Source organism: Tasmannia lanceolata, unplaced genomic scaffold, assembly GCF_043159265.1.
Source record: "Tasmannia lanceolata isolate RefF3 unplaced genomic scaffold, GAP_Taslan_0.1 ptg000006l, whole genome shotgun sequence".
Lineage (NCBI taxonomy): Eukaryota > Viridiplantae > Streptophyta > Magnoliopsida > Canellales > Winteraceae > Tasmannia > Tasmannia lanceolata.
Window position 1 is genome coordinate 6,370,041 of NW_027518683.1, and position 21,206 is coordinate 6,391,246.

The 21,206-nt window shown below is 40.1% G+C and overlaps 1 protein-coding gene across 2 annotated transcripts; it reads left to right on the plus strand.

Moving 5' to 3' along the window:
* Nucleotides 1-154: 154 nt before the first annotated feature.
* On the plus strand, nucleotides 155-20,407 carry LOC143879445 (uncharacterized). Of its 2 annotated transcripts, XM_077381830.1 has the most exons (10): nucleotides 156-1,716; nucleotides 2,115-2,588; nucleotides 2,703-3,004; nucleotides 9,790-10,524; nucleotides 10,607-10,885; nucleotides 11,118-11,279; nucleotides 11,419-12,354; nucleotides 12,490-12,705; nucleotides 13,254-13,514; nucleotides 19,613-20,407. In XM_077381830.1, exons 1-10 carry the CDS (start codon nucleotides 393-395, stop codon nucleotides 19,949-19,951), a joined length of 5,028 nt encoding a protein of 1,675 aa, XP_077237945.1. In that variant the 5' UTR covers nucleotides 156-392; the 3' UTR covers nucleotides 19,952-20,407. The 2 variants fall into 2 exon arrangements, with proteins under 2 accessions (XP_077237944.1, XP_077237945.1); XM_077381829.1 differs by having other exon boundaries at nucleotides 155-1,716; nucleotides 2,115-3,004.
* Nucleotides 20,408-21,206: the final 799 nt, after the last annotated feature.

Sequence of the window (21,206 nt, forward strand, 5' to 3'; positions counted from 1 at the left end):
AGATAGCACGACAAGAAAGCCCTGGTGACCTCACATATTTGATATCGAGAGTAGGACCCAGCAGATGAAGGGTTTGGATCAACAGATAGCTGGACCCTACCTTAATTGTCTACATTCACTGGTGAGATCATTTGATTCATCCGAAGAAAATCTTTCCTTTTTCCTGTTATCTCTCTCCAGAAGAAAGACGGTGCGCACCATAATATCCTGCGCACCTATCTCCTTCCTTCCTTCAACGCCTCCAATCCCATATACCCTCACCACACCTCTCTTAATCCCTGTCTCTCTCTCTATCTCTCTGTCTCTCACACACAACACTCCCCTCCCAATCAAAGGGAGTAGTAGTAAAAAAGAGAGAGAAATCCATAGATATTGAACCCCCCTAAAAAACAATGAAACCCAACCACGCCACCGAAACAGCAACCTCCTCCTCCTCCTCCTCCTCATCCGCCTTCTCCGACCCACCGTCAGCGCAACAACGGCAGCAGAAATCCATCGCCGCGGCATCGCCGGCGTCATCAAAATCAGTCTCCCCGGCGGAGGAGCCGGCGGCCTCGCGCGAGGGCGGGCAAGAATCAGTATCGGTAGAGAGGCGCGGCGACTACTCGGCAGTATGCCGGTGGACCATCTTTAATTTCCCTAAAGTGAAAGCTAGGGCACTTTGGAGCCGATACTTTGATGTAGGAGGCTACGATTGTCGCCTTCTTGTATATCCTAAAGGTGACTCTCAAGCCCTACCTGGTTATTTCTCAGTCTACCTTCAAATCATGGATCCTCGTGGCTCTTCCTCTTCAAAATGGGATTGTTTCGCTAGTTATCGTCTTTCGATTTTCAATCAATTAGATGATTCTAAGTCTATTCAGCGAGATTCATGGCACCGTTTTTCTAGTAAGAAGAAATCACATGGATGGTGTGATTTTACTCCTAGTTCTACAATCCTCGATCCGAAAGCGGGGTTTCTCTTCAACAATGATTCTCTTCTCATCACTGCCGATATTCTGGTGTTAAACGAGTCGGTCTCATTCTCTCGTGATAGCGAGTTGCAGGCCTCTGTCGTGGGACCTGCGCCAGAGGTTTTGAGTGGGAAGTTCACTTGGAAGGTCCATAATTTTAGCCTATTTAAGGAGATGATCAAGACGCAGAAGATCATGAGCCCTGTGTTTCCTGCTGGTGAATGTAATCTTCGCATCAGCGTGTATCAGAGCTCGGTTAATGGTGTTGATTATCTATCCATGTGTTTGGAAAGCAAGGACACTGAGAAGTCTGTTATCTCTGAGAGGAGCTGCTGGTGCCTTTTCCGAATGTCGGTCTTGAACCAGCGTCCTGGGCTCAACCATATGCATAGGGACTCTTACGGACGATTTGCGGCTGATAACAAGAGTGGGGATAACACTAGTTTAGGTTGGAATGATTATATGAAGATGTCGGATTTCGTTGGGGAAGATATGGGGTTTCTTGTGGATGATACGGCGGTGTTCAGTGCGCCATTTCATGTGATCAAGGAATCGAATAGCTTTTCGAAGAATGCTGGGTTGATTGGAGGGAGGAGCGGGCCGAGAAAGTCTGATGGGCATTTCGGGAAGTTCACTTGGAGGATAGAGAATTTTACGAGGTTGAAGGATCTTCTGAAGAAGAGGAAGATAACGGGTCTCTGCGTCAAGAGTAAGAGGTTTCAAATCGGTAATCGGGATTGTCGCCTGATTGTCTACCCTAGAGGTAAGAAGTATAACTGAGTTACTGCTTGTCAGTCTTTGATTTTCCATTGTAACAAAGCTCTAATGATTAGTTTTGTGCTGTTTTGATCCACTTCTTGCGACATACTATTGATTTGCATTTGAAGTTCTCCTTAATTTGCTTTTTATATGTTTTCCACGTCATGCATTCTTGTGTTTGTATTAAAATAACTTATGCTTTACAATATCCTTTTGCCTGATAGTACTAAAATGAATTTGGTTTCAAGATTTTGATAGTTAAGGCTGTACAGTACACTCAATTTGAATCCCAGACATATGCTCAGACCCAAGTATGAATATCCATTTTAAAAGGCATTTGTCCCCTCAATTGTGGAAATGAAAGATAACTGATGGGATTTCCTACATGTTTAATGACATCAGGGCAGTCTCAGCCACCATGCCATCTTTCGGTGTTTCTCGAAGTTACTGATTCTCGTAACACCACCAGCGATTGGAGTTGTTTCGTGAGCCACCGGTTGTCAGTGGTAAATCAGAAGATGGACGACAAATCTGTTTCAAAGGAGTCGCAGAATCGCTACTCCAAAGCAGCTAAGGACTGGGGCTGGCGTGAGTTTGTGACTCTTACGAGTCTCTTTGATCAGGACTCTGGATTCCTCGTTCAGGACACTGTTGTGTTCTCTGCGGAGGTTCTTATCTTAAAGGAGACATCCATAATGCAAGATTTTGCTGATCAGGAGCTCGATTCTAGCAATGCAGGTTCTCAAATTAATCTGATCAGCAAAAAAGGGTCATTTACTTGGAAGGTGGAGAACTTCTTATCGTTCAAGGAAATAATGGAAACACGGAAGATCTTTAGCAAATTCTTTCAAGCTGGTGGATGTGAGCTGCGGATAGGTGGGTGGAGAAAGATGATATTGTTCATGTTCCTTTTTTTTCTGTTTCTTTTTTTTCCTCGTTTATCTGGGGACTTTCTCATTACAGCAACTGTATTCCCTGATCGAAATGCAGGTGTATATGAGTCCTTCGACACCATATGCATTTATCTGGAAAGTGATCAATCGGTTGGAAGTGATCCGGATAAGAACTTTTGGGTTAGATACAGGATGGCTGTGGTTAATCAAAAGAATCCCGCGAAAACAGTTTGGAAGGAGTCCTCCATCTGTACAAAGACGTGGAACAATTCTGTACTTCAATTCATGAAGGTCTCTGACATGCTGGAGGCAGATGCAGGATTTCTAGCTCGTGACACGGTTGTATTTGTTTGCGAAATTCTCGATTGCTGCCCCTGGTTCGAGTTTTCAGACCTTGAGGTGAGTATGATGTCTCCTTTCTTTATATTGACCATTGCTTCATGATGGATTTTTTTGGTCATTTGTTTTCTCTGATCTAGAATAGACCTTTAATCCATACAGTGTCAATACTCTGTTCCTTGTAATTTTATAATGTAATTTATTAACACGCTGGCCATTTCCTTTTCATGGTGATAAGACTATACCTTCCAATGCAAATGACCTTACCATGATTTGGTTTTGACTTGAACCATGAACTCTTGTAAAGGAAGAAAAGGGTTTGTTGATATATAACGTCTTCTTGCTCAATGACCTTTTGCAAATACATTGGAAGTTAAAGCCTTGGAGAAAGTAATACTGAATATTATGGTCCCAAAGATAGATGGTACTGTGAGACATTATCTGTATCGATAATTTCTTTTGAAAATTACTGCATCTGCTTAGCAAATTGAGAGCATAGAGCATCACTAATTTGATAAGTGTGATAGTTGTCTTGGAAGTTTGAAAAGAGGCAGTTTGTATATGATCGAATTTTGGCTACAAGGTGTGTACTGTGTACAAACCACAAATGTGGAAGAAAGAGAAGCAGGACAAATAGTGGTAGATAACATTCCCTTCATGTTGGAGTGGGCACATTAAGAATTCTTTAACCTGATGACAAGAAATTTTTGTAAAATCCCAAGAGCACTTTTCATCACGACATACATCAGGTATACATTATCCTAATGCTTGAAATTGGATATGAAACACTTGTGGGAGATCTTAGGAAAACTAGATATTTTCTCATTTCCTTATGTCTTCTCCTTAGTCTCTCCATTAATGTAATTTAAAGGAGTGGGGTAAGTAGCGGACTGCTATATACAAAGCATTGCAAAAAGGATTTTCATTTGTTATTGCTAAAACGTAGTCATCTTACTACTCTCATGCGATATGCGAGAGTACCAAATACCATAGTCTAGTATCCTTTTCCCTCTCTTTGTTTGCCTCATGATGCATTAGGTTTCCACTAGAAAATCTGATTCAATCCGAGAGAAAATGATGTTGCATTCAATTATCATTGATTCAAAGTTGGGATGAAATTGACTAACAATTTCATCTATCAACTGGTATTGATTCCTATGAAACATGTGGGTCAAGCATGGAACATAGATTAATGGTTAGATGTGTTAAACTCTTCTTTTCACTTTTTTCGATAACTTCATGGCCCTGATGATTCTGGGCTACAATTAGATCTTTTATTTACAAAAGAATAGTGTACAGAGTCATACATTACGGAATTACGAGTCCTATATGTCTGATGTTTCATTCTCTTGGGATAGGTGCTAAAATGATGATGGGGTGGTTAGTGTGTGTGTAGCTTTTAGTGCTGCAAAGCATGCGATGGTTACACAACCCAAGATCGATGCATCGATTCTTTCATGTTGGTAATCTTGCTTAGGTAAAATATTCAAACGTTGTAATTATCGATGATAATTACATGCAACCAATATTATCAGGGCAAAGAGCAGCCTTTTGGGTTCATTAATAGTCAAGATCTTTCATAGGCATTGACTCATAGCTTGTCTAGTTGAATGTTTCCTCATTTCATGTAGTAACACTTTTTTCTTTTTTGGTAATGGTAGTAAATTTTCATTAAACCTGAATGGAAGACCGAGATGGTCAAACCTGGAAGTACAAGGAGACACCAAAAACAATAGGCATGGCAAAAAGAACAAAAGGAAAAAAGCAATCAAAGGGGGAGGAAATCGAATATATCCAACCCCGCCTTATCTACATGCTCCCTCTCTAGTCTATCCGCCACTCTATTGGCGAACCTTCTAATATGCTTGAAAATGATCGACGACCATTCCATTTGTCTTGGATCTCGTCGAAAAGCTGAGCAAATCTTCAAAGGGGGAGGGGAGGTGAGAACCTCTAAGCCATCGGATGACGTTGAGGGAATCTCACTCCACAACCACCCTATCCAAGCAATCTTTTTTCAAGCATTTAATCCCCAGATGAGCTACATGGACCTCCGCCTCACTTGCATATGAGATCCAATAGGCCCTACAAAAGCCCAAATGACATCTCCCATTGAGTCCCTTAGAATACCTCCAATTCCCACCGGACCTGGTTTACCCATACTGGATCTATCAAAGTTTAGCTTCAGAAACCCTGGGCTGGCGGCTCCCACTCCTGCACGATCATGGGCCTTTGCTCTACACTAAGGCAAGTCTCCTTCCAGCCCTCCCATAAGGCGTAAGCAGATACAAACCTAAAGCAGGGAAGAATCCTCACTCATGATATAGTGAGAGCTATCACTTTCATGAAGAGGGATGAAGGGGATTTTGCTACTACTTCGAAGACTAGTATTCCTCTATTTCTATAGCACCCACAAGGTGGCTAAAAGAGACATTCTAGATAATCTTACCTTTTTTCTTCCATGGAACTGCCGACCAGCCCTCCAAAAGATCCAAAAGCTTGGAGGGAAAAACCCAAGACATCCCAAACCTGTTTAGGATGCCACTCCACACTTCCCTCACTAATTTGTAATGTATGAATATATGGTCGACTGATTCCCCCGCCGCTATGAACAAGGCGCAGTGATCTACTATCTGCATCTCCCGCTTTCGCAAAAAGTCAATTGTCTGAATCCGTCCAAGTATAGCGCCCCGACCGAAGGTATATACTCTGGGAGGCGCTTGGATCGTCCACACTAAAGCTACTTTAGAGAGCTGAGGGCAAGACACAAGCTGGTGATAGAAGGATTTGACAGTAAAAAGCCAAGTAGAATCTCAGATCCACAGCCTTTTGTCCACCTCTGATTGCTTGACGTAGCACTCTTATAATGTTTTCAGAAGCCTAGCCACTGATTGCAATTCTCTATCAAAGAAGTTGCTTCTAAATACCGACCTTCAGAACACCCATCATCGCTTCGCTCAAAACAATCTTTCACCAGGGCTTCCTTATGCGCTTATATTGCGAATAAGTCAGGGAAGAGATCCTTTAATGGGATTTGTGAGCACCACTTCTCTTTCTAGAATCTTATGCGATCACCTGAATATACTTTGAATCTTATTCCGACTCAGGCGCATAATGTCATGCCAAACTGTTATCACCCCCCTTTCTAAAAATTTATGTAGAATCCCAATTTCCTGGTACTGCCCCATATTTGCGTACAATCACTTTGGCCCACGATTGGGATTCCTCCTCCCCGAACCTCCAAATCCATTTACCCAGGAGTTCTAGATTTATTTCTTTGATCCTTCTAATCCCCAACCCTCCTCCCTTGATAGGTTTGCAAACTTCTTCCTAACTAACCAAGGGGATGCCGCACTTCTCATCTGAACCGCCCATAGAAAAACTTTGTTGAATATGTTATATTCGTTTTCGTTTCACAATGCTCATGGCGCACTTGAACATGTACAATTGATAAATTGGGATGTTTGCCAGCTCCGCTTTTATGAGAGTGACTGTATTACCTCTCGAGACTAGATTCCGCTTCCAAGCCAATCTCTTATCTATTCTCGCCACTATAGGGTCCTGACTAGTTTTCTTAGGTCTACCCGCCCCAAGAGGCAACCCTAAGTATGTGGTATGAAGCTTATCCAACTGACAACCCAGTATTCCTGCTAAGTCTTCAGTCACCTGTGAGTCGATGTTTAAGGCGAATATTCTAGATATATGAAAATTTTATCTTTGGCATGTGATCAACTCATAGCATCTGAGAATGGCTTTTAAATTCATTACTTTTGAAACTTGGGGAAAGCTAAACAACAGAGTAAGTATCGTCTCGTCTGCAAACTGTAAATGAGACACCTCTACCCCGTCTTGTCCCATTTTAAAGCCTTTTAATCAGATCGTGGGTTCTGCCTTTTTCCATAAGCCGTTTTAGGGTCTAAGCTACTATAACAAATAGAAAAAAAGGGGAGAGGGGGTCTCCTTATCCCAATCCCCCTGTGGATTTGAAGAAACCTTTTGGTGATCCATTGATGAGCACTAACAACCACGCTGGCGATATACAATTCCTTATCCACAATTTCCACCTGTAACCAAAACCCATTCTCCCAAGCTAGTAATAGAGACATGCCCACTCTACCCTATCGTAGGCCTTCTCCATATCCAGTTTACATACTATTCCCCCTACTCATATTCTAGAGTATAGGGTCCACTACCTCGTTTGCAATCAAGGAGCAGTCTAAGATTGTCCTTAACTAACAAAGGCACACTTACTGCTGGAAATGATCTTTGGGAGGACCAGTTTTTAGTGCTCCACTATATAAGCATCCTACTAGGCTGTTAGGGCAGAAGTCTGAAACCTTTGATGCTCCTTGTACTTTGGGAATTAGTGCTATGTGAAGGTGGCACTGATACGGCAATACCTTTATCCAATTCCATACCCTCATGAAATTCTTTAAAAAATCTCAAGGTGTTTTCCCTGACATAGTCTCAACAACACTGAAAGATGGCTAAGCAGAAGCCATCCGGGACTTGGTGCTCTGTCTCGCCCTAGAGAGAAAACTCCTCTCTTCTTCCTCCTCTAGGAATGGTTTCTCCAGAGTTGCCCTGTCCTCCACTCCCATGCAACTAAACTCCACCTCCTCCGGTTCTGGGTGCACTATTCCCTCCGATGAATACAACCTAGTATAGAAATCGAAGATTTCTCCAGTTATCATTTCCTTGTTATCTGTGGGCCTTCCATTCACTTCCAGTATTTCAATTCTGTTTCCCCGCCCCCTTGCACTTGTTATGCCATGAAAATATGCTGTGTTTTTGTCACCCTCTTTCAACCATTTCATTCTTGATTTTTGGTGCTAAGATATTTTTTCCTGCAATTGTAACCGTTTATGTCTTCTTTTATTTTATCCATCTCTTCCCTTCCCCCTTTAACCTTGGGGAATTCCCACTCCTTTAACCTCTTTTTAACATGACGAAGTTTCTCCCAAACCACTACATCCACCGGCCCATCTACTTTGTGTTCCGCCCACCACACACTCATTTATTCCTCCATTTTAGGGGTCTCTAGCCATGCTCTCTCGAATCTGAACGGAGTGGGGCCCCAGCATTCCAGTCTTGGATCTAGGAGCAATGGGCAATGATTCTAACCATTGAGGGCATAGAAGAAACTGATCAATCAGGCTTCGACTAGAGTTCCTTGCCCAAGTAAATTACGCACCCATCAATGGTATGTCAACCATCTCATGGTTTGCTATGGAGTCTGCAAAGGCAACCATATTTTGACTGTATCTGTTACACCCCCGTCTTTCCTCATTCACCCTGATTTTATTAAAGTCCTCTCTCAATACACCAGGGATGAAGCCACCTCCTTCTAACTTCCTCCAACTCCTCCCATAAGTGACATTTTCCCTCTCTTACTGTTGGCTCATATACTCCTGTGAACGTCCACACTGAATTATCGAGGCTGAAAATCTTCCTATACAAGATTCTTGAAGCTCCCATTTGAACAGATCCCAGGCTAACAGGATCCCTCTGGAAGCCCCCACTGCATCCAAGGTGATAAAGTCCGAATGTGATTGAACCCCTAAACCCTTGACTACTACCCTGTTTACTGTCCCCATCTTTGTCTCTTGAATAATATAATTTCGGGTTTGCTACTCCTAACCAACTCTTTGAATTGGGACTTTTTTTTCCCAAAGACCCCAACCCATTTCCGAACCTTGCCACACAATTGTCACCACATCTTCCTCCTGCTGCATTACCAAGACCAAACTGTCCTTCTCTGTTACTTCCCTTCTGCCCCCGTCATTGGAAACTTCCTCTCCCTCCATAACACTCTCGACCCCTTCTTCCACATTAAATTCTGGTTCTGTTAAAAATTGGGGGTTTGGATCTGGGGAATCTACTACTGGGTTACTGTCCCTTTCTTGGAGGATGCTTGTGTCTAGACCTGTGCCTTGCAAATCACTAAAGAGAGGAAAAGATCTAATTGGAATTTTAAATATAACATATGTACCTGATATAGGAAGGCTAGACCTCAAGTGTTGCAGCCGCATATTTTCCATGATGCCTGCAAGCCATATGCTCGATGAAGTTTCCCCGGATTGCCCGCCCTTGGAATCACAATTGATCTTCGGGAACGCTGCAACGTCTATGCTGGAGGACATAACTCCCATGTCATGCCGGGTTGAGATGAGATTTTCGTAAAAGCGGTGCTGGACGGCATAACTCCCAACGCTTGCTTATGACTGCCATTCATTCGCATGAGGGTTAAATTGTCCCTATTTGTTACCTGGTCACTCAAAGTTGGAGTTGGAGCAGGCAATCCAGGCATTAGCTTTGATCTTTCAGCCGTAACTTTCTGCTACATTCATACCAAAACCCATCATATCCAATTCTTGTTTCCAGTACGTTCCGGAACAGCATGCTTACTTATCCTGAACCAACTTCCAGGCATGCTGAGGACCACATCAAGTCCATTACATCTTGCACTTATCTAGCATTCGACTGATCCCAGTGCGTTTCTTGCTAATTCACATTCCAGCAAATATAGGATTTCAGTTTTTTTTGGTGATTAATAGGTTCTGCTGGAGTAGATATTGTTTGAAAACATTGCTTGCTTTCGAATTACAATTGAATACTTGCTTTTGAGATCTGTTCATGGTGGACACTTGACATGCTTTCAGATTTTCTGGTTAAGTGTTCTAGCTTAAGTCAATGATGTATAAAGCAGCACAAAATTTCATTAGTAGTTCAAATTCCAGTCCTTTTGCTGACGCAGAAGGAAGCCCTTGAACATAATTGTTATCTTCTTCCATTTATTGATACATGGATGCACTTGCTTAGAGATCAGGGTTTTCTTTTGTCAGGTTTTGGCTTCAGAGGATGATCAAGATGCATTATCAACAGATCCAGATGAACTTATTGATTCTGATGACAGTGAAGGAATAAGTGGTGATGAAGAAGACATTTTTAGAAATCTTCTTGCAAGGGCAGGTTTTCACCTTACATATGGCGATAATCCTTCACAGCCTCAGGTTACATTAAGGGAAAAACTTTTAATGGATGCCGGTGCAATAGCTGGTTTTCTGACTGGTCTCCGTGTCTATCTTGATGACCCAGCTAAAGTAAAACGTCTACTTCTTCCAACCAAGCTATCCGGTATTAATGGTGGGAAAAAAGAGGTCACTAGGACTGACACAACTTCTCCCAGTCTAATGAATTTGTTGATGGGGGTTAAAGTCTTGCAGCAGGCAATCATTGACTTGCTCTTAGATATAATGGTCGAGTGCTGCCAACCTTCAGAAGGAAGAACAGGCGATGATTCTTCTGATATGAGCTCAAAACCTTCTGCCGATGGTAATGGGTCAGTCAATTCATCAGTGTCTAGTAGGCAAAATGGAGCGCTAGACACTGTGCAGTGTCCCATAAACCAGAGACTGGATTCTGGGGTGGATGAAAGTATCAATGCATATGCAGTACAAAGCTCAGACTTGAATAGGATTGAGATGCCCGAAAAGGCTGTCCCTGGACAGCCTATTTCTCCACCAGAATCGTCTTCCGAAGATATTTCTGTAGACGATAATTTCATTCGGGCACCTAAGGTACATTCACTTAATCGTATATGTTCATAATTTCCAAGCCTTATTCTCATGTACTAACTGGTTTAACAATATGTATTTTTAGACTAAATGGCCAGAGCAGTCTGAGGAGCTCTTGGGATTGATTGTAAATTCACTCAGAGCACTAGATGGTGTTGTTCCACAAGGTTGTCCAGAGCCAAGGAGAAGGCCTCAGTCAGCACAAAAGATTGCTCTTGTACTGGATAAAGCTCCAAAACATCTTCAGCGAGACCTAGTTGCTTTGGTACCAAAATTGGTTGATCACTCGGAACATCCGCTTGCTGCTTGTGCTCTTCTCGATCGTCTTCAGAAGCCAGATGCAGAACCTGGATTGCAACTTCCTGTAAGATATATTTGTTGACTGTTTTTCTATTTATGCAGTCTTCTTAAGATTTGCTATTAAAATATGGATTTATTTACATTTAAAGTGGAAAATCTTCAATCCTGGTTATGGATTCTTCACACACGCACGCACGCACGCACGCACGCACTATGTATATATACACGTCTGTATTTCTGGGTGCTCTTTTTTTATTGAGAAAATGGGCCTAATAAAAAAAAATACTATTATACAGGTTCTGGGTGCTCTTAGTCAGTTGGAGTTTGGCAGTGAGGTGTGGGAACGCGTGTTGTTTCAAGGTTTCAAACTGTTGACAGATTCCAATGACGAGCCACTTGCAGCAGCCTTGAGTTTTGTTTTCAAAGCTGCATCTCAGTGCCAGCATCTTCCTCAAGCAGTATGCATGCAGACACCTATGAAATTTAATCCAGATTCCATTTTTTTTTCATCACACTTGGAAGACCACTTGTGAGTTATCATTCCAAATCCTTGCCTTTGGTTTTCGTCTAATTTTTTTTATTTGTCCTTGTATGTAGGTCAGAGCAGTTCGTTCTAGGCTGAAAAGTTTGGGGGCTCAAGTCTCAGCTTGTGTGTTGGATGTTCTAATCAAAACTGTGAATAGTTGGACAGACATTGCTGAAGCTATGCTGAAAGATATTGATTCTGACTGTGAGCTTGGACACAATTGCATAACAACATCTTGTGAACTCTTTTCTTATTGTGAAAATGGGCTTAATGCCGAAGGGTTGCATGTGGCAGAAGAACAAGTTGGGTCTACGGGCCGTCATATGTCTGATATTCATATCCTGATTGAGATGTTATCCATACCTTCACTTGCTGTTCAAGCTTCACAGGTCTTTGAGAGAGCTGTTGCTCGAGGAGCCTTTGGGGAGAAATCAGTGGCCATGGTCTTGGAAAGTCGTCATTCTCAAAGGTTGAGAATTAATTCCAGATCTACAGCTGATAATTCTCAGATGAAAGATATCCTTGATGGGAAAACCAATGTGCCGTTGTCTATCGAAGAGGATGATTTTACTCCGGTTCTTATTCTTGCTGAAGCATTGGCCCTTTCTAGAGACACCCGAGTGCAGGAGTTTGTGAAGATGCTGTATGCGATACTGTTTAAAATGTATGCTAATGAGGTTTACCGGGGAAGGATGTTGAAAGGACTTGTTGACCGTGCCACCAGTCCCTCAGATAATTGTCGTGAAGTAGATTTAGATTTGGATATTTTGGTGTTCCTAGTTCGTGAGGAAGAAGGGATTGCAAGGCCAGTTCTGAGCATGATGCGAGAGGTTACTGAACTTGCCAATGTTGATCGTGCAGCCCTTTGGCATCAATTATGTGCCAGTGAGGATGAAAATATTCGTTCTCGTGAGGAAAGGCAAACTGAACTTTCCAATTTTACTAGAGAAAAAGTTACTTTGTCTCAAATGCTGAGTGAATCAGAGGCAACTACTAGCCGTCTTAAGGTACCCTCTCTCTTATATGACTTTCTAATATCACCATGGAAGTGCCAAATATATGTTTTTTGAAAATGCTCCTAGTACCAAGCATATGTTATTTCTATGGAAATGCTTCAACTTGATACTTTCTGAAAATTGCAGTCTGATATGAGGGCCGAAATGGACCGTTATACTCGGGAAAAGAAGGAGCTTTCCGAACAGATACAAGAAGTTGAAAATCAGCTTGAATGGCTTCGATCAGAACGAGATGATGAAATTGCAAAGCTCTCTGCAGAAAAGAAAGTCCTTCAGGACCGTCTTCATGATGCAGAGACACAGCTTTCACAGTTAAAATCTCGAAAGCGTGATGAACTGAAGGTAAATTCTATTTTTTTTCTTTATTACTAATTTTCAGGAACCATTTCAAACTAAAGCTATTGATTCCTATTCTGGAATCAAACTAAAGCTATTGATTCCTTTTCTGGAACATAGAGAGACTTGGGAGATCTGTTCTGATGACAATGTGAACTTTGAGAATGATGCCTTTGTTTATGTATCGAGATCAAGTGATCATTGTGAAAATAAAGCATTCAGTTTCATAACTGTAGTCTTTCTTAAGGTGAAGTGCTACCTTACCATATCTTATACATGGATGCGTGTCAGCTGTCACTCTCCTGATTAGTGAATCATGGAAGCTCTGCATGTGTGATAGTAAACTGCCACTTAATGCCTTTTTCATGGTACACTATTTTATAGACATGTAAAACAATTTGCTGCATGTTTTCTTCCGGGAATGTGCATATTGAGCTCTATCATTGTGAATATTCACTATTAAGTATTAACAACTCCAACCTCGCTATTCATGTCCCAGTACTTCAATTTTGATACCACAGGCGCCACTACTGATTTTAATCTTTGAAATGCAGAGAGTTGTGAAGGAGAAAAATGCCCTTGCAGAAAGGTTGAAGAATGCAGAAGCTGCACGGAAAAGATTTGATGAAGAGTTGAAACGCTATGCCACAGAGACTGTGACTCGGGAAGAAGTTCGGCAGTCACTTGAAAATGAAGTTCGGCGCTTAACACAAACAGTTGGACAAACTGAAGGAGAAAAACGGGAGAAGGAAGAACAAGTTGCTCGATGTGAAGCATACATTGATGGAATGGAGGCAAAATTGCACGCCTGCGAGGTTTTGCATTATCCCTTTTTTCTTAATACTGTTTCTTGAGGTTCTACCAATTGGCAAGATTCTGATTGCTATGTTTATGCTAGTTGTATCATCACGTCTCTTCTTCTTTTATTTTTTTTGGAAAATCAGAAAATGGCTCAATGCAGCAATATTTAAAAATTTGGGGACTTGCTTATATGGTAGAAAAATAGTTGAAATGGTTTAGTTGATTTTCCAATGTTTCAAAAACTGGACCAAACTCGCCGGTCTGACCCAGTTCAACTAGAACCAGCATTTTTTTTGGTGCAGTTTGTTCAAGTTTCCTTAATTAAAAAAAAAAAAAAAACTATTGATGCCCGGTTTTGTTATTAGAGTGTGCAAACAATATGAACCAGCTGGTTCGGTGCAAAACTGGTTGATTCATTTATATTCTAAATTTAGACTATTAGTTACTTAATAAAATATTATCTTCAAAACTAAAAAAGTGAAAACTTGAATCTAACGACCACCATTTACCAAGTTACCTTAACAATTAATAGAGAATCTTAAGACTTAATTTCTTGTTTTTTTTCTAACTCGTTAAGTCAGAAGTTAATTAGGATTAAAATAATAGGAGTTTTTGTTCTCTAGAAGTTCACATAAACAAGGAAACTAAAACATGTATTTCTCATTTCATCTTCCTTACTTTCTTATGTGTAAAATAAGATGTTTTCTTCTCTCTTCCTCTCTCTAAAGTGCTTTATTTTCACTTATTTTATTCATTTTCTTGTTTTTTGTTTTTTAATTTTTTTTAAAAAATATTAATGGTCCAACTGCTTTGGACCAAACCACAAACTTTTCCGGTTCGATCATGGTTGCAGTTTTTAAAATATTCCTTTTTTTTTAATTTTTAGAGTGAAACCTTTTTCAGCACATAGAAACCCAAGAAAATTGAATAGAAAAATCAAACAATTTAAAATAAGTAGAAGACTGGCTGATTTTATCACTTCCATTTTCAAGTTTCAAAAATAGATTGTGCTTACTGTTTACTTGTACTGGTATCGTTGACATCACTAATAGAAGTCAAGAGTTCAGAATGTGAACTTGATGACCTGTACAAACAAAGAAACTTAGCTGAGTTTCTAGTTGGCTAGTGAGTCTTCTGAATAGTGGTTTTGATAATTGGCCTTATAGGACTTTGTTTACCTATTCTTGCTGTTGGTTCTTGCTGTCTATGGTTAATAATGTCCAAGATGAACAACGTCCGCCCAAAGCTGTTGCAGTTGGGAAGAGATGTTTCCCTTACATTAAAGGTAACATCTGTTGTAGAGGATAGCTTGTGAAAATATCTGCAATTGAGCCAGTCTCTCCCTGTTTGTCGAGGTTGGACCTTTCCTGCCAGTCTACCCTTGGAGTTGACAAGACTAGGTGGCATCATTTCCCAGTAGCCAATGGCCAGAAAAGCTTATGATTTCTCAACTCAACTCAACTCAACTAAGCCTTTGTCCCAAACTAGTTGGGGTCGGCTAATAAATTCTTTAGAAAAGGCTTATGATTTGGCTCTGTTAATTGTCCTAGATCCTTGAGGATTATTATACAATGGCCATTTTTTCAAATTTGCCTCATAAACTCCTGCAAAGGAGATGCAATTGAGATCTTTGATGCTAGACAGGATGAATTTGAGCCATTCCCTCTCTTTTCTTTTCATTAAAACACAATGTATAAAAATGCGGACGCGACGCGGAACGCGTCCGAAAAAATCCCAGTTGACTTGGTACGATGAGGTCGAATACTCAGTTGACGAGTACTCGGTTGACGTGGTCATAATTCGGGAGAGTCAACTGAGTTTTTATTGACTATGTGGTACAAAACGCTGAACGAGACAACAAAACACGGAATGCGGCCAATGTAAAAAGGTGTCGACTCAGGAGTGTCCACGATTACGTGGGGGAGTTTTAAAACTATGATTAAAAGTATTCCCTATTGTTGGGACTCTTAACAGGGTAGAACTCGCCCCTAAAAGCTAGCTGTTAGAGTAAGGGTGCCCATCCCTTATAAGCAAATCCACATCCATTGACTTTTCCGATGTGGGACTATTTTTGCTTTCACGTGGAACCCTCAACAATCTCCCCCTCCACTTGGAAGCAACGTGGACAATCTCGCCCATCCACGCGGGTGCAACGTGGGAACTACGAGATCTACCCCGAGGGATTATTCCGTCCTCGCAGGCATTATCGGGGTTACTGAGATCTTCCCCGAGGGACATTCCCGCCCTCGGAAGCAAACCGGGGTTCCACGTGAAAGCAAAAATAGTCCCACATCGAAAAAGTCAATGGATGTGGATTTGCTTATAAGGGATGGGCACCCCCCCTCTAACAGCTAGCTTTTACGGGCGAGTTCTACCCTGTTAAGAGTCCCAACACCTATCTCTAACATGACTTTTTTTATGACTATGGTCCATATTTAATTTAAATTTTTCATGTTAAGGATTTAGAATAAGGTTGCTGCCATATTTATTCCTCTCTTCTTTTTGCCAAGTTCTTTGCCGTCTTTATTCATGGTCCTTAAAAGTGTACTTCATCTTGTTTTCTGTGCAGACCTATGATTTACTTGACACTGAATTTACTGCTGAAATGTGTATTGACCTATGTGGCTATGTCGATACTAACATGCGCATCGGCCCGTGTCGATACTGACATGCCTGTCAATGTGCCTTCCGATACTTGTAAACATACTGCTAGAAGTGTCTACTTAATGCGGGCATGTCAACACACTTTTGTACTGCGTCAAGTGTGAAATATTTACTCCCTCCTGCCACTCCTATGAATTAAAGACTGTTTTAACCAATACTTTGAAAATTAGAATCGAATCGTAAATCGTTATGGGGGTTGAATCGTATTGGATCATAAGATTCATTCCAATTTATATATCTAAATTAAAAATATAAAAAATTATTAACTAAAAAATATAAATAAATTAGAGACAATAACAAAATGACTTTTTATTTAATTTTATCTACTTTCATTAATTTAAATAGAAACTACCATTTTTAGTTATTTAATATCATTTTTTGATGACATAGGGTATCCCCACCCCATTTTAGGGCGGGACTATTCCCTAAGGATGCGCGCAATCCCCTGTAAACCACGCGCACCGGGTTTACTACGGGGTGATTCGAACCCACGTCCTTGGAGAGCATACCCATGACTTTAAGCCAAAGAGCCACACCCGTCCGGGTTAGTTATTTAATATCATAATACGAATTGTTTGCTAAATAAAATAGGAAATCCTAGAGCAGTCATCTTTTACTAAAAACTTGTCACATGTTAATCTTTCATTTATCATCCAACCTCTTGCATATTGGTTAATAATCTTAAAAATAATTAAAAACACAAGTTCATATCAGTTCTCAAAATTTCAAACATCAAATGATAAATTTAATTATAAAAAACCGGCAATTCATCGTTGTTGTCCTTATTATCATTGTTGTCCTCCTTGATGTAAGTAATGCCCTCAAGCACATGCACGGTGCTTGATTTTGTGCACATACTGACATGCGTTCCCTAAAGAAAGTTTGTTGCAATGTTGATATTTATCTGCATATTCATTTTGTAACAGTAAGTGCATATGCTGTCACTATAAAACAAAAGGAGAAAGTAAGTGTAAAAATAAACAAAGAACTGTTATTCTCACCAATCACCATCCCCACTTGCTTCTAATCTTAGCCAAAGAAGGTGACATACGGTCCTACTTCTAATCTTAACCAAAGAAGGTGACATGCAGTCCGTGCCTACTTACATTCTAAGTGTGGAAAAAAGAGAAAGGTGGCATTCTTTGCAGTGCTTTTGCACTTTTCTTCATGCGAAGTAAGAAAAAACAAAAGAAAAACTCGCAAAGAACACGTTTTGCCATCTTGACCCACAATGACTGTTTCTCCAAATCTTGCCTTCTGAGTGGTAAAAAGCATAATTTTTTGAAGCATCAACGAGTCGTTTCCGACTATGCTCATTCTCTTGTTTCAGCCCGTTCCGTCCCCTCAGAGAGGGAAAATGAGAAGCTTTTCCAAATGAGGACAAAGTGCATATGCTAACTTACTTGCTTCAGGCGATGAGTTGCTTTAGGCAGGAGGTGACAATTGTCACTAAGTTCTCTTTCTTCGTATTTGTCATTGTTGTCTTTTTTTTATTTTTTCGTTATTTTGAACTGGATGTGGAATTTGTTTGATAGGTTTGAACTAGTTCAACTGCTTCAAGAAGAACTGGCTGGAACTTGGACTTCCTCTCTTTCTTCTTTTTCTCCTTCTTGCTAGTTCAAACTGGAACCTGGCTCGATTTGTTCAAATTCCTCCTCCTTCTCTTTCTTCATCCTTCTCTGGGAGGGTTTACGAGGGCATTTTCTAATGCATGAGGGAAAATGGGGTCTTCGATTTTCATTTTATACAAAAGTAGGATGTTGCTCAAAGAAAAAGAAAACCTTAAGTACGATAAATCTCTTGAATCTTGTGAATTTTAGGATTTATGATCTAATTAAAAGAAATAGCTTTGCAATTTACTTAAAAAAAAGGATTTATGATCTAATCGTATGATTCAATCGGAAATTGCAAGATTCATACAAATTTACAATTTGATTTGAATCGCAAATCGTAAGATTTTCAAAACAATGGTTTTAACTCATCTTTTATTATTAGCTCTTCTTAACTATTGACTCATCGCAAATGTATGAATCTTCTTAATTAGGGGAAAAAAAAGACCCCTAAAAATACTCTTCTTCTCTGTCATATTCATTTCACGTCGGCCTCTCTTTCCCTTTGCATATTGAAGACTTGAGAGAAATATTGAAGTGCTATCATCGGGATTCAAAGAAAAGGAGTGAAGTCTGTAATTATAGCTTAGATTGATGAATGCACTGTTATTTGATTATCTCATGTTTGTTTGACTTATAATTTCTTAGTCCTAAGATATCTTAGTTTGTTAAATGAAGACCACATTTACCGTGGTGTAAATTATGATTATTGTATGTGTATGGACGGGCGTGTCTCTGTTTTTAGATTTTTTGGAGTTTGCCATGTCGACGTCTCGATTTGTGTTGTCACTGGGCAGTGGGCACACAAATCATAGGTGTAGACTGCGATGGTAATGGTCTGTGATGATTTATTAGATCTTATTTAAAAAATGCGGTACTTGAACTTTTGAGTCACAGACAACTATACTAGATATGAATGTGTTGATGCAAGGGAAAACAATTGTTATGTGAGTGTTTATTCTCAGTGCTGGCTATTTATCAAAAAAATTGTCTAATATCAATACAGCATATAGTAGATATTTTACTGAATATAATGCACATGATGACAAGTTCATTACCTTAATCATGCATTTATACAGTGTCACCAAAATGTGACCTTTCTTGTTTCACATCATTAATCATGATTTCTATTTAGCGAGATTTTAATATATTTTTCAGTTTTTTCCTTTTTAAATTATTTAATTATTTTATTGGTAAGGCCAACAATATACATCACCACCTGTGGCTGTGAGGCATTTGTCTTGGCCATAAGATTGCCGATCAATTTTGCATCGTGCTTCACACTACCTACCACCCACAACAAATGCCCCTCTACTTAGCCATCAATGGGAGAGAAGATAATTATAGTAGATCCAAGATTAATCAAATACAACCATAGGACTCTGACATGAAATGTAACACAAAGGAGAAAAAATTGTAATTGCTATTATAAATCAATCCAATTGGTGCTGGACTAAAGATCCTAGTGATGTGACTTACTGTGAAAATACCATACTTGCTTGAAAGCATTTAGCATGCAAGGGACTAGAAACCATTGCATAGTTATCTCTCTCTCCAAAAAAGAAAAAAGAAAAAGAAAGGAAAAGTATTGTTCACTACAAACATTTTATTTGAGAGATAACAGAAACTTTATTAAAATCAATGGGCTGCCCTGGGTCAAGGTACCCCACAAACATAAAATACAATAGGGTATCGTACAGAAAATACCGTGCAAATAATATAACGTGGCCTCATATAAATGCAAACTTGTGCAATATCTGTTGTTTACTCATGATCCCACATATGTGCATGCCAAATACTAGGCTTCGTGGGCTAACTGTTATATTCTTTCTTTGCAGCAATATATACATACTCTCGAAGCTTCTCTTCAAGAAGAAATGTCTCGTCATGCTCCGCTTTATGGTGCGGGCTTGGAAGCCTTATCGATGAAAGAGCTGGAGACTTTGTCACGCATTCACGAGGAAGGACTCCGACAAATTCATGTGCTCCAACAATGTAAAGGGAACGGAAATTCTCTTGTAAGCCCCCACTCTCTCCCTCATTCCCATGGTTTATACCCTACTGCGCCACCCCCAATGGCTGTTGGGCTGCCGCCTTCTATAATGCCAAATGGCGCTGGGATCCACAGCAATGGGCATATGAATGGTGCGGCGGGTCCATGGTTCAACCCTACCTAAACAAAGCCAGAGGTTTCTCCAACTCTCTGTGAGCGAAGTCCATCTCATTCGCCAGATCTTTTGTTGGTTTTAGCCGTAGGTGAGTAATTCATATGTAAGGCCGCTTCTTTTTTCCTTTTTGAGTCTTCTTGGCATTTGAACTGGTAGAACCATCGGATGATCACCCGATTTGAATGAACAAAGTCAAATAAATAAGAAAAAGGAAATACATGCTTGAAGAGGAAGCTAAGGACAGTGTTGTAATAACTGAATGTGAAAAATGGAACTAACAGTTGCAAATGCCATATCTTTCCAAAAAAAAAAAAAAAAGTTGTAAATGGCATTGGAAGCTATGGAAATGTTGTTTCCGTAGTTATGGATTTTAGATGCTGTTGGAGATGATTTGAGGAAGATGATCATCCATCCCCTTGTCTTGATGTGACTAAAATTTATTTCATAATTTCTCCTTTTGTCTTATGTTTATTTTCTTTCAATGCTTTGTCTGTTGTAATTCTCTTGGTGAAAGGTTCAAATGCAAATAGAGAAATAATTGGGTCATGTTAAAGAGAGAAGTAAGGTTCAAATGCAAAGAGAGAAATAATAGAGAAATAATTGCCCTTTGCAAGTATTACCCTGTGTATTTTAAAGAGAGAAGTGAGGTTTTTATTCTGTATATTTTGGCTGGGGCATGTGCCACTACTCTAAAAGGGAATGGCCCGTCATTGGGTCCTTCTAATGGGGCATTGTTGCGTATCATTTTCAAATAATTAAGGCATACTTGTGTTGTGTGTTAAATTTAGTGGGGCAATAATGTAGCAGGAGGAGCTTCTACCCACACGAGGTCCAGTCCATAACAGAACTAGTTCAGACTGCTGCCAATGCCAGAGGAAGTGTTTCTCAGCAGAAGAGTTGTATTGAAGAGCGTGAATTAGAGTGGCTTCAACAATCCTGTAGCTTCTAAACACTGTCCACATTTGAATGAGGTTAAGCTGCTCTGTTCAAAACGAGGAGTTTATTTTGTGATTTCTAAATAAAGCATGAGAGATTGGAGAAGCCAAGGTTACAAATTTTGAAGACGTTAACATGATAGTGGAATTCTTAAATCCAATTGAGTAAATTTCTCAGAAAAGGTATGAGTCCAGTTCGTTTGAATGTTGCAATCCTCAGAAAGAGGAGAGGTTCAGAGGCGTTTGTTTTTTAACAACGAGATGAGAAGGTTTGTACTTTTGCACATGAAATTTCTCCTCCCTTGTTCATATTTTCTCAGAGTAGCTTT

What these genes read in the sequence shown, in the direction of transcription:
- LOC143879445 (XM_077381829.1), top strand. Translation starts at nt 393, where the DNA reads ATGAAACCCAACCACGCCACCGAAACAGCAACCTCCTCCTCCTCCTCC. An exon ending in ATTTCATTCGGGCACCTAAG is followed by an intron (nt 10,525 to 10,606) that starts GTACATTCACTT and finishes ATGTATTTTTAG; the next exon opens with ACTAAATGGCCAGAGCAGTC. An exon ending in GAAAGCGTGATGAACTGAAG is followed by an intron (nt 12,706 to 13,253) that starts GTAAATTCTATT and finishes TTTGAAATGCAG; the next exon opens with AGAGTTGTGAAGGAGAAAAA.